This window comes from Eimeria necatrix, genomic scaffold (genome assembly GCF_000499385.1).
Source record: "Eimeria necatrix Houghton genomic scaffold, Enh_scaff287, whole genome shotgun sequence".
Lineage (NCBI taxonomy): Eukaryota > Apicomplexa > Conoidasida > Eucoccidiorida > Eimeriidae > Eimeria > Eimeria necatrix.
In genome coordinates, this window is record NW_013653421.1 from 260 (window position 1) to 12,356 (window position 12,097).

Sequence of the window (12,097 nt, forward strand, 5' to 3'; positions counted from 1 at the left end):
CTGGCGCGTCGATGTTAGGGTTTACTCTAGGGTTTAGGGTTTAGGGTTTGGGGCTTCACACTTAGCCCCGCCAAGAGTGTTTCGTGCCTCCTAGGGTTTAGGGTTTAGGGTTTACAAGATGCGTATGGATGGATACTTTAAAGAGCACTTTGTGAGTCCTAGGGTTTAGGGTTTAGGGTTTACAATATGCTTATCGCTGTATACTCCGCAAGTCCTTCATAGGCATAAGAACTAATATAGATCTGAGTTTTATAAGGAGGGTTTAGGGTTTAGGGTTTAGGGTTTAGGGTTTGGCGGTGGAGTTGCCGCTGGGCGTTATGGACCTGGCGGCGGTGTAGGTGCGTAGGCAGGTGTGGGGCTGGAATTAGGGTTTAGGGTTTAGGGTTTAGGGTTAAAATTAGGGTTTAGGGTTTCGAAACTCGGGTGCGACTGAAGGTCCTTCTGGGGCCCTTGCTCTAAACACTACAGATTTGCAGCAGCAGCAGCAGCAGCAGCAGATAGCAGCAGCAGATGGCAGCAGCAACGGCAAAAACCAATGAGTTTGGGTGGGGTGCTGCTGCTGGCAGCAGCAGCAGCAGCAGCAGCCCGGTACAGTTCGGGATGTCTATACACCTAGAAGAGGGTCTCCCTGCGCAAAGAAAAGGAGGGCCCCTTGCTGCTGCCTGTGCTGCTGCTGCTGCTGCTGGCAGCAGCAGCAGCAGCAGGGGCGAGCCGCTGCAGCGGGAGCTCCGCAGCAAACACCCAGGAGCTCCCGCCCGCTGCAGTGTCTGTACACTGCAAACTCAAACTGCGATTCGGAAACAAATTTAAAGACAAAAGGCCCCCGCTGGGAAGCTTCGAAGAGAAACCCAAAGAGAAACACCTGAGCAGCAAAAAAGTCCAAAAAGACAAATTCCACAACCGCGCCATCAGCAGCTGTTTGTACACCTCAGCCAGCTGCCCATACACCGCAGATAGCTGCCGATACACCCCAGAGAGCTGCCCATACACCCCAGATAGCTGCCCATACACCCCAGAGAGCTGCCCATACACCCCAGATAGCTGCCTATACACCCCAGACAGCTGCCTATACACCCCAGACAGCTGCCGATACACCCCAGAGAGCTGCCTATACACCCCAGAAAGCTGCATATACACCCGAGAGCTGCCTATACACCCAGAGAGCTGCCCATACACCGCAGACAGCTGCCTATACACCCCAGGCACAGGTGCCTGTACACCCCAGACGCTTCGTGCTGGTGCTGCTGCAGCAAGAGGGATGCAAATGAATATATTAAAATGTGCATTTGTGCATATGGGCGAAGCAGCAGCAGCTTTGTAAAATGTGAATGCATGCAGATGCAAAATAACTATTTATATATTTGCAGTGGAAAGATGAAAATAAATGAACGCAAAAGTCACACTTACACAGCTGAGGTGTACGTACAGCTGCACGCAGAAAAAGCCACTTGAACAGAAATGCACAAATGGACAAAAAAGCGCATGCAGATTGTTCTAATTGGTTAAATATAAGTAAAATGGATTAAATGGAATCAACAAAAGGGCCTTATTGCACTTAAAAGGAGAAAAAGAAACAAAAAACAGAAGTGGAGAAGCAAAGGGCGGAAAGCTGCTGCGGTGTATGCGGCCTCCGGTGTACGTACACCCGAACGCCGCAGACTACTTCTTCCAAACTTATTTGTCTCTTATCATTTAATTAAATCTAAATTTATCTTCTTCTGCTCCTCTCGCGCTCCAGGGGGCTAGAGGCAGCTGCTGCAGCTGGGGTGTACAGACACCTGAGCTGCTGGCAGCTGAGGGGCCCCCTAACGGGGTGTACGTACACCTCAGCTCGGGGCCCCACACTTGTCTCACTTTTCTTTTAAATGAAACTTCGGCTCCAGCAGCAGCTGGCCCTTGGCGCCAAAGCCCAAAGAAAAGCCCAAAGACACATCAGCAGCTTTTTCGCCGCTGCTGCTGCTGCTGCTGCTGCTGCTGCTTTCTGCCAGGTCCGCTTGCTGCTGCGCCTTCGCTCTCCCCGCGTCCGCAGCATGCGCAGCAGCAGCAGCAGCAGCTGCTGCTGCTGCTGCTGCCGCTTTCTCACTCTCAGCTCTGCTGCCCGCCCGCAGCAGCAGCGGACCTCGAGCAGCAACTTCAAAGCCCAGCAGCGTCGGAACTGCTGTGTCTCCTGCTGCTCCTGTGAGAGCAGCAGCAGCAACTCGCATAGACGCTTCCCCTGCAGCAGCAGCAACACAGAGCAGCAGCAGCAGCAGCCGGCTGGGTGCTGCAGCAGAAGCCTCCTTGACTTCAACAAACAGCTCGTGCTGCAGCAGCTGCAGCAGCTGCAGCAGCTGCAGCAGCTGCAGCAGCTGCAGCAGCAGCAGTTGGAGCTGCTGCTGCAAATGCAAGCATCAGCCCATCAGGGCACACAAGCCCTGGCTGCAGCGGGCCAGCAGCGGCAACACGCCCAGCAGCAACAGCACCACCAGCAGCAACAGGATCAGCAGCAGCAGCAGCAGCAGCAGCAGCAGCAGCAGCAGCAGCAGCGGACCCTTCTCGAAGTCATGAGCTGTTTCCACAGCTGCTTTGCTGCTCTTCAAACTCCAGCAAGCGCGAGAAGCAAAACCCAAAAGCCGGAGGCCCCATGTGCTGACGGCCAACTCGCTGCTGCCTCGGGAAGCTGAGCAGCAGCAGCAGCAGCAGCAGCAGCAGCAGCAGCAGCAGCAGCAGCAGCAGCAATTGTAGCAGGAGAGGGTTTTCGCGGTCTTGAAGAAGCAGCAGCACAAAGGCTGCAAAGGCACCGGGAGCCGCACGCCACAACCAGCAGCAGGACCAAGTGCAGCAGCAGCAGCGGTAACAGCTTCAGCAGCAGCAGCAGCAACAGCAGCAGCTGCTGCAGCAAGAGCACCACCAAAAAATAGCAACAGCAAGACAAGCAACAGCAAGAGCAGCAAAAGCAAGAGCCTCAAACGCAAGCGCAGCAACGGCAAGAGCCGCAGCAGCAAGAGCAGCAGCAGCAAGAGCAGCAGCAAGCGCAGCAGCAGCAGCAGCAGCAGCAGCAGCAACAGCAGCAGCGACTTACCCGCGAAGGTAAGTTTAGATTTGCCTTTGCTGAAGGTGCCGAGACACCTCAGAGCCCCCTCACTAACAGGAAGAGGTGTCTGTACACCCAAGAGCAGCTCCACGCCGCTAACGCCCTGCTGCAGCTGCTGCAGCTGCTGCTGCAGTTGCTGCTGCAGCTGCTGCTGCAGCTGTTGGAGCTGCTGCAGCCGCAGATCTTTTCGGTGGCTTGCAAACGAGGGCAGCAGCTGCTTCCCCTCCTCCTCTGGCACCGTCGCGCCGCCTTTCTGCTGCTGCTGCTGCTGTTGCAGCTGCTGCTGCTGTTGCTGCTGCTGCTGCAGCTGTCGTTGCTGCTGCCATTGCTGCTCCTGCTGCTGCTGCTGCTGGTCAACGGGCAACTCAGCATTTAAGCGGGCAAATGCCGAGACACCGAAAGGCAGCTGCAGCGGCACCTGAAGTGTACGCACAGCTTAGCAGCAGCAGCGAGCGATGCAGCAGCAGAAGCCTTCAACAGCAGCAGCAGCAGCAGCAGCAGAAACAGCAAGAGCAGCAGCAGCAGCACAAATACTCACCGTTGCACCCACGGAGACAGACTGCAGCCCTGTGCCGCCTCCAATGCTTATGGGGCCCGACGCTACCTGCAGCAGCAGCAGCAGCAGCAACAGCAGCAGCAGCAACAGCAGCAGCAGCAGCAACAGCAGCAGCAGCACCGCACCGAGGAGGTAATGCAGCAGCACCCCACAAAAGACGCGTTCTCACAGCCCGCATGAGACACATGCAGAGCTGCCCTTCAAAGCGAGAAGCAGCAGCAGCAGCAGCAGCAGCAGCAGCAGCAGCAGCAGCAGCAGCAGCAACAGCAAAGGAAGCCACAGGCCGCATTACCCATATTCGTCGCCCCAGTGTCTTCGCCAATGACGCGCCTGGAAGCAGCAGCAGCAGCAGCAGCAAAGCTGCCGGCAAGGCAGTGCCGGCAATCCTTTGCTTCATTCTGCTGCTGCTGCTGTTGCTGCTGCTGCTGCTGCGCTTGTTGCTGCTGGCGATGCCGCAAGGGTATCTCCTGCTGCAGCTGCTCTTGCTGCTGCCGCTGCAGCCAGAAGTTCGCCGTGTTCCCCTTTCTTATCGCAGCGCGGCGGCCCGCTGCTGCTGCTGCTGCTGCTGCTGCTGTTGCTGCTGCTGCTGCTACTGTCGCTGCTGTTACCGCTGCTGCTACTGCTGCTGCAGCTGCTACTGCTGCTGCAGCTGCTACTGCTGCAGCTGCTTCTGCTGCTGCAGCCTTTGCTGCTGCTGAGTCTGTAAAGGCTGTCTCTGCTGTGGCTGTCTCCACCCCTTGTGGCTTCCTTCTGCTGCTGCTGCCGCCGCTGCTGCTGCTGCTGCTGCTGCCAGTGCAGCAGAGTTGTGTATTGAGTTTGTCGCTGCAGCAGAGACACTTGTAGCTGCTGCTGCTGTTAACTGCTGCTGCTGCCGCTGCTGCTGCTTGGGGAGGGCCTCGGGGTGTCTCCAGGGGGGAAGGAACCCCAAACCCTAAACCCTAAACCCCAAACCCTAGGCCCTAGTGTCTAAACCCCAATTCTTTTCCTTTGCTTCTGTTGTGTAATATAAAGTATTAGTTATCTTGCATTGCGCGGCTTCAGCTGCTGCTGCTGCTGCTGCTGCTGCTGCTGCACACCGGTGGGGCAAGGGGCCCCTACTGGCGGTCTCGGGCAGCAGCAGCAGCAGCAGCAGCAAGTCTGCATAGAGTTTTTTTGCGTTGTTCGCGCCTCGAAACCCTAAACCCTAAACCCCAGACCCTAAACCCTAAACCCTAAACCCTAGTTTGGCGAAACAACTCGCCGCGGACGACTGGCGTCTCGTGGGCCTCAGGGCTGTCCCACACCGACAGTGTTTGTAAACCCTAAACCCCAAACCCCAAACCCTAAACCCTAAACCCTAAACCCTAAAACCCAAACAGTTGTTGATTTGCTGCTTCGTTCTTTAAATGAGTCATTTCCCCTAAACTGAAAACTGGAAGGATCGGAGCTGTCTGTACACCAGAAGTAGATGAGCCTTTCCAGAGCCAAGCTGCTGCTCTCTAAGGAAAGCAGCAGCAGCTTGCTGCTGCTTGCTGCTGCCGCTTGCTGCTGCTGCGTGCAGCAGCAGCCTGCTGCTGCTTGTTGATAGCCTGCTGCTGCTTGCTGCTGCTAATTGCTGCGGCAGTTTGCCGTTGCTCACTGCAGATGCCTGCTGCAGCATCTTGCTGCAGCAACTTACTGCAGTGATTGCTGCTCCTGCTCTAAGCAGCAAGCAGCAGTAAGCAGCAGCTTGCTGCTGCTTGCTGCAGCAGCTAGATGCAGCTAGCTGCTGCTTGTTGCTGCTGCTGCTGCAGTTTGCGGGTGCTGGCTGCCACTGTTGCCAATGTAGAATCTGTGAGTGGCTGCTGAGGCCCTGAGGCTGTGGGGTGGACAGCAGCAGCTGCTAAGAGTTGTGCTGGTGGTGCTGCTGGCTGCGCAGCAGCAGCAGCAGCAACGGCAGCAGCAGCAGCAGCAACAGCAGCAGCAGCAGCGGATCACTCTGGAGTCACTGGGGGCCTGGCCCTCCGCTGCCACAGCAGCCACCCCGCAAACACCGAAGCAAGAGCGACGGCAACGAGGTCGAGACAAGCAACAAGAACTGAAGCAGCAGCAGCAGCAGCACAGCAGCAGCAGCAGCAGCAGCACAGCAGCAGCAGCAGCAGCAGCAGCATGAGACTTAACGCAGGGCCAGAAAGGAGCTAAGGAGATGGGCACTGAAAATAGAGGCAAATGGGGGCCCTATGGAGACACAAACAAAAGCAAAAAGGAGACAGGCAGCAGCAGCAGCAGCAGCAGCAACAACAGCAGCCGCAACAGCAGCAGCAACAGCAGCAGCAGCAGCAGCAGCCCAGAGGAGCTGCTCTTTAGTCAAGCAGCAGAGGAGACACCACGGAAACCACTTGCAGCAGCAAAGTGATAAAGAAAACGAACTGCGAGCCCAAAAGAGAAAAAGAAATACTTTTATGACAGAGACAGAAGCAGACAGGACATGTGCAGCAGCAGCACAGCTGCTCGCAGCCACAGCGCCGCTTGCTGCAGCAGCAGCAGCAGCAGCAGCAGCAACACCAGCGAACGGCAGCAGCGTTAAAAAACGCAGCAGCAACAGCAACAGTAGCCCTAGTAACAGGAGAAAGTAGCAAAAGAACAGCAGCAACAGCAACAGCAGCAAACAGCAGCAGCAGTCGCTCTAGTGCTACTGATAGGGGTACGCAGCAGCAGCAGCAGCAGCAGCAGCAGCAGCAGCAGCAGCTCACTCGTGTACTGCTGCCAGTTCAAGTGGTACAGGGGGGCCTCGAGGGCCCCCAGCGCATGCAGCGCCTCGCTGCCCACAGAGTGGACTCCGCTGCACCACAAGTAGGACAGCTGCCAGGGTGCAGCAGCAGCAGAACAGTGGACGTGGTATCCTGCAGCAGCAGCAGCAGCAGCAGCAGCAGCAGCAGCAGCTGCAGCACTGTGCGCGTGCACGCAGGCGCAGACCAGCCTGCTGTTCGCCGCGCTGCTGCTGAGCACCCCAGCAGCACGCGAAGGCTTGCAAAGCAGCTGACGCAACTCTGCCTTTTGCTGCTGCTGCTGCTGCTGCTGCTGCTGCTGCTGCTTTTGCTACTGCTGCTGCTACTAGCGCAGCTGTGCTGCTTACCCTTCTGCGCCAGGTCTCGAACGCGTGAGGCCTCTAGATCTGTCCATGGAGCGCTCACTATATCTGTCACTGCAGCAGCAACTCCATCAGCAGCAAGAAGTGAAGCATGAGCAGCAGCAGAAACGGCCGCAGCAGCTGCTGCTGCTTCTGCTGCTGCAGAGGCAGCAGCAGTCCTGGCAGGCACCCTGCTTCTGATGTGGCTGCTGCTGTTCGAGGGGAGCGTAAAGGTGGCATCAACACCAAACAGCAGCAGCAGCAGCAGCAGCAGCAGCAGCAGCAGCAGCGACGGCGACAAAAGCATTGGGAGCATCCAATAAAGCAGCAGCAGCAGCCACAGCAGCAGCAGCCGCAGCAGCAGCAGCAGCAAACAGTTCTCCCCACTCTTGCTGGGATCGTCTTCAAATGAGGGATCGATCTCCGTGACCAACTTCGCCTCCGGAAGAGATTTCCGCACTTCCTCTCTGCAGCACAAAGAGAAGCAGTTAGCTGCTGCATGCGCTTCAGCAGCAGCAGCAGCAGCAGCAGCAGAGGCAGCAGCCACGGCTGCGGTAGCAAGCGCAACGCTAGGGGCAGAAGCAACTCGAGCAGCAGCACGAGCAGCAGAACTAGCCCTCGCCGGGACCCAGCAAGCAGCAGCAGCAGCAGCAGCAGCAGCAGGATCAATGGAAACCAGAAAAGCAGCCGCAGCCGCATCCGCAGCAGCAGCAGCAGCAGCAGCAGCAGCAGCAGCAGCAGCAGCAGCAGCAGGTGTGACCTCATTGCGCCGCTCCACCAGAGCAGCTGCTGCGCGTGGGCGTCTTGGAAAGCAGCAAATAAGAGCGAAGGGCAATTCGAGCCGCAGTCGAAAGCATTTAAAGAACAAGAAGGACAAAAAAGAGAAATTAAAATTGGAACTTTTTCGCAAACGCTGGAGGCCAGCAGCTCCTTCAAAGCAGCAACGCCTGAGACGCACGCGCAGCACACGCGGCGGCCTGCTGCTGCTGCTGCTGCTGCTGCTGCGGTGGCTGCTCGCGGCTGCTGCTGCGCTAGATGCTGCTGCTGCTGCTGCTGCTGCTGCGGCTGCTGCGGCTGCTCGTGTCTGGACGCACGCTGCTCTGCAATGGTCTCGCGAGTTGCCACGTCGATGGAGGAGACGGTGCCATATATGTCTCGCTGCAGCAGCAGCAGCAGCAGCAGCAACAGCAGCGGCAGCAAAACTGGTGAAAGCCAGCAGCAGCGCCATCTGCAAGGGATGTGGGTCAAAAAGAGGCGAACGGCAGGAATCGAAGCGACAGCAGCGAGGGTCAAAGAACGCAAACTCGCAGCAGCAGCTGCAGCAGCAGCAGCTGCAGCAGCAGCAGCTGCAGCAGCAGCAGCTGCAGCAGCAGCAGCAACAGCAGCAGCAGCAACAGCAGCAGCAGCAGCAGCAGCAGTGTCACCTCGATCCACCAGGCCCCCGGATTAAGCGCCACAATGTCTGTCCAGGCAAAGAGATCAACAGGGGCTGTGGCAGCAGCAGGAAACACGCGAGAGGCGTCCGTCATGCGCGCAAATGTGCTGTCGCTCTGCAGCAGCAGCAGCAGCAGCAGCAGCAGCAGCAGCAGCAGCAGCAGCTAGTATGCAGAGTCAGCAAGCGTCAGCCACAGCCAGTTTCCCTGAAGTAAGAGAATCGCTGCTGTGTCCGTTTGAGGCACAGCTGAAACAGCAGCAGCAGTAGCAGCGGCAGCAGCAGCGCAGGCCTTAGCAGCAGCAACAACGGCAGAAGCGGCAGCTGCTGCTGCTGCTGCTGCTGCAGCTCACAAACAAGAATAATGTGTGGCTAGCTGCTATGTGAACGTCAGTAGCAAAAGCAGCAGCGCCCGCCTCTCGAGCTGCCCGGAAGGACTCCCTAAGGACGCAGCAGAAACCCTGGATACGCCTTTGCTGCAGCAGCAGCAGCAGCAGCAGCGGCGGTTGCTGCAGCGGCAAGAACTACGGGAGCAGCAGCAGAAACAGCATTAGCGGACGCAGTAGCAGCAGCTACAACAGCAAGAAGACTGGCGGAAGCCGCAGCAGAAACAGAAGCAACGGAAGACAGTACAAGCAACACCACAAGCAGCAGGGAGAGCAGCGCACGCAGCAGCAGCAGCAACAGGAGCAGCAGCAGCAGCAGCAGCAGCAGCAGAAGCAGCGTAGGGGTCACCTACATAGTGTTTTCGGGCCGTAAAAGAGGAAGGCCCTTTATTCCCATCAGCATGGGGCGGGGAGGCAGCCAAGACTCGCTGCTGTAGCTGCTAGCCATCTCTGCTGCTGCTGCAGCTGGCGCTGCTGCTGTTGCTGCTGTTGGAGCAGCATCTGCTGCTGGGTCAGTTGCTGTGGCTGCGACTGCAGCTGCCGCTGGTGCCGCCTCTTCTGAGTCTGCTGCTGTTGGGACTGTTGCTGTTGCCGGTGCCTCTCCTGCTGCTGCTGCTGCTGCTGCTGTAGGTGCTTCTGGTGCTGCTGCTCGTGCCTCTTCCGTTGCTGATGCAATTGATGCTGCTGCTGCTGCTGCTAGTGGTGCTGCTGCTGCTGCTTTGAACTCTGCTGCTGGGGCCACAGCTCCACTAAGACCGTCAGGCTGTTCATGAGCAACAGCCGGCCTTGCAGCTGTTGCTTTTTCCACAGGCGCAGCAGCAGCAGCAGCAGCAGCAGCAGCAACTGCCGGTGCAGCGACTTCTGGTTCTGCAGCAGCAGCTGCTGCTGCACGCACAGTTAGTTTTGCTGCAGCAACAGCAGAATTTGAAGGCCCTGCCTCACCTAGCCTTCTGCTGCTGATGGCGGTGGTGTTGCTTCGGCTGCTGTTGCTGCTGTTGCCGCCCCTCCAGCTGGACTCAGTAAGGCTACCTTCCCTGCTGCTGCTGCTGCTGCTGTTGTTGTTGCTGCTGCTGCTGCTGTTGTTGCTGCTGCTGCTGCTCTGACGCGGTGCAGGCCCTTCTGCTGTCGTCGAAGGACCTTCCCAGCCCTCTGGCTCGCTCCTTCTCGCGCTGCTATCAAAGCAGTTGCCTATGCTGCTGCTGCTGCTGCTGCTGCTGCTGCTGCTGTAGAGCGCTGCCAGTCCCCCCTGCTGCAGCGGCGGCTGCTTGAAAATGCAGGGAGAGCCGAAGCCTCCAGGCCCCAGGAAAGGACACAGCAGCAGCAGCAGCCACAGAGCAGCAGACAGCAGAATTGCAAGCCAGACGCGCATGCACTTGAGGGACAAGGGGCAGCCCTCGCTGCTGCGGCTATACCGAATGCTGCTGCTGCTGCTGCTGCTGCTGCTGCTGTGGACGCTATGAAGGCTGCCTATGGCCCTCGGGGGTTGCTGCTGCGCTGCAGAAAAAGAGAAGCCCGGCAGCAGCCCCACTGCTGGCGCTGCTGGCGGCGCGCTGCTGCTGCTGCTGCTGCTGCTGCTGCTTCCTGCTGCAGGAGAAGCCCCGTGCAGCAGCAGCGGGACCTCGTGGGCAACAGCAGGGGCTTCCATGTCTGCAGCCACTGCAGCAGGAGGCAGCGCTGCTGCTGCTGCTTTGAGGACGCAGCAGAAGGCGATCGTAGCAGCAGGAACAGCAGCAGCATGCAGCAGCGGCAGGTGCAGCTGCAGCCACAGCCGCACCCCCCAGAAGTGCTGCGGGGAAAGCTGCGCCACAGCAGCAGCAGCAGCAGCAACAGCAGCAAGCACAAGACACAGCAGCAGCCAATGGGCCCCTCCCAGGCGCGGCTGCAGCCCCTGCTTCTGCAGCCGGCGGCCCGCGGCCAGCAGCAGCAGCGCGTAGAGCGACTGCAGCAGCAGCAGCAGCAGCCAGACCCCGGGCCCCACACTTAGAACCATGTCAGTTTCTTCAAAGATATATCTCTGGAGAGTCGCATATTCCCCGAAGCAGCAAATGGCAAAGAGAGCAGCAGCAAAGAGGCTGCAGCAAACCAGCCAGAGCAGCGCTCGGTCAGCTGCCTGCCACAGCGCGCTGTACGGCAAGCCAAACGGGCCCCGCTGCTGCTGCTGCTGCTGCTGCTGCAGCAGCAGCGCCCTCTCTTCTCGCCTCCTGCAGGGGCAGAGGGGCAGCTCGTACCACCAGCGCAGGGCCCGCACTGCAAATGGGAGGGGCTGCCTGGGCAGCAGCGCCTGCTCCTGCTGCCGCTGCTGCTGCCGCCGCTGCAGCTGCTGCTGCTGCTGCACCGGGTCAACAACGAGCCGGGGAGGAGCCCACGGGCTGCTGCGAGCTGCTGCAGCAGAGGCCGCAGCGTCCTGCGGAGACAAGAGCTCGTGGGACATAACGTGTTCCGTTCCGAAGCTGCTGCTGCTGCGAGGATCCGTCTGCTGCTCTTGTCGCTGCTGCCGCTGCTGCTTGCTGCTGCTGCTGCACCGCGTTGCTGCTGCGCCGCGTACCTTTCAGGTGTGGCAGATCCAGAGGAACCTCTGCTAGCGGATATCGTGCTGCTGCCCGCTGTAGTGGCAGCAGCTCTACTCACCTCGTAAAGCTTATCTTGCTGCTGCGACTGCTGCAGCACCAAGGGCTGCTGCCGCAGTAGACCGGTGGTAACTGCAACCGCCGAGATGTTCTGGCGGCTTTTGTAGATGTTCCATGTCTTTAAAAGGAAAAATAGTTCATTTCAGTGTACGTGGACCTGAACCTGTGCATGTTTCCCTCGAAGAAGTAGCTATCTGCTCTATTTCATTGATACCTGTTGCTGCTGCAGCTCCTGCTGTTGCTGCTGCTGTGTTCGCGCTCTTCTTGCGGCAGGGACACCAAAATATCTGTGTCTTATCGTCGCAAAAAACACCAAATCCGTGTTAAACGCGAGTTAATTCAATTTAAACGACAGGCATTCTGCATGCAGCAGCAGGTGTCCACTGGGGCCTCCTAGCACTCTAGATCTGCTGAGCAGCACCGGGGCCCCCCAGCAACTTTCAGTCGAGCCCCAGCAACACTGGTGAAAGCTGTGTTGTCTAAAAGCTTGTGAAAGTTGTGTTATCTTATAGGCTCTATTTCTTTGCAGTTTTCTCGGCGGCCCTCTGGGGCCCCGTGGCTGCGATCCTGAACAGCAAGTGCCCCGGCGAGGGCTTGAGAGGCTTTCTCGCAGTCTCGCCGCTCCCTTGTCTCATTCAAAAGTCCCAAATAAATATATTTGCAGAGGTTTCAGCGCCAGAGCCAATAGTAGGGGCCAGGGAGAGTGGCCGCGCCTCTGTGTAACGTGGCTGGCTCGGCGGCCGCGGGATACACCAGCAGTTTCGCCGTGATCCACTGCATGCGTTTGCTGCACAGCAGAATTTTGCGTATTCGCTGCTGCCCGAGGGCTCTCTGTGTGGCTCCACAGTGCTGCTGAGCTCCTGGAAGCTGCCGTGTGGCTGTGGCGCATGTAGTGCTGCTGTGCAGCACACACAGAGCTGGATTGTAACTAAGAG

General features: G+C 58.3%; 2 protein-coding genes across 2 annotated transcripts; both read right to left on the minus strand.

Moving 5' to 3' along the window:
- Positions 1-1,850: 1,850 nt before the first annotated feature.
- On the minus strand, positions 1,851-8,246 carry ENH_00039040 (hypothetical protein; the record flags this gene model as incomplete). The annotated part of the gene is made up of 10 exons (XM_013580635.1): positions 1,851-2,215; positions 2,531-2,659; positions 3,062-3,322; positions 3,548-3,793; positions 3,922-4,560; positions 6,341-6,490; positions 6,616-6,943; positions 7,105-7,182; positions 7,687-7,875; positions 8,142-8,246. 10 exons carry the CDS (start codon positions 8,244-8,246, stop codon positions 1,851-1,853), a joined length of 2,490 nt encoding a protein of 829 aa, XP_013436089.1.
- A 638-nt stretch (positions 8,247-8,884) lies between these two features.
- On the minus strand, positions 8,885-10,966 carry ENH_00039050 (glycerophosphoryl diester phosphodiesterase family domain containing protein, putative; the record flags this gene model as incomplete). The annotated part of the gene is made up of 1 exon (XM_013580636.1): positions 8,885-10,966. The coding sequence occupies one exon, from the start codon at positions 10,964-10,966 to the stop codon at positions 8,885-8,887; it is 2,082 nt and encodes a 693-aa protein (XP_013436090.1).
- Positions 10,967-12,097: the final 1,131 nt, after the last annotated feature.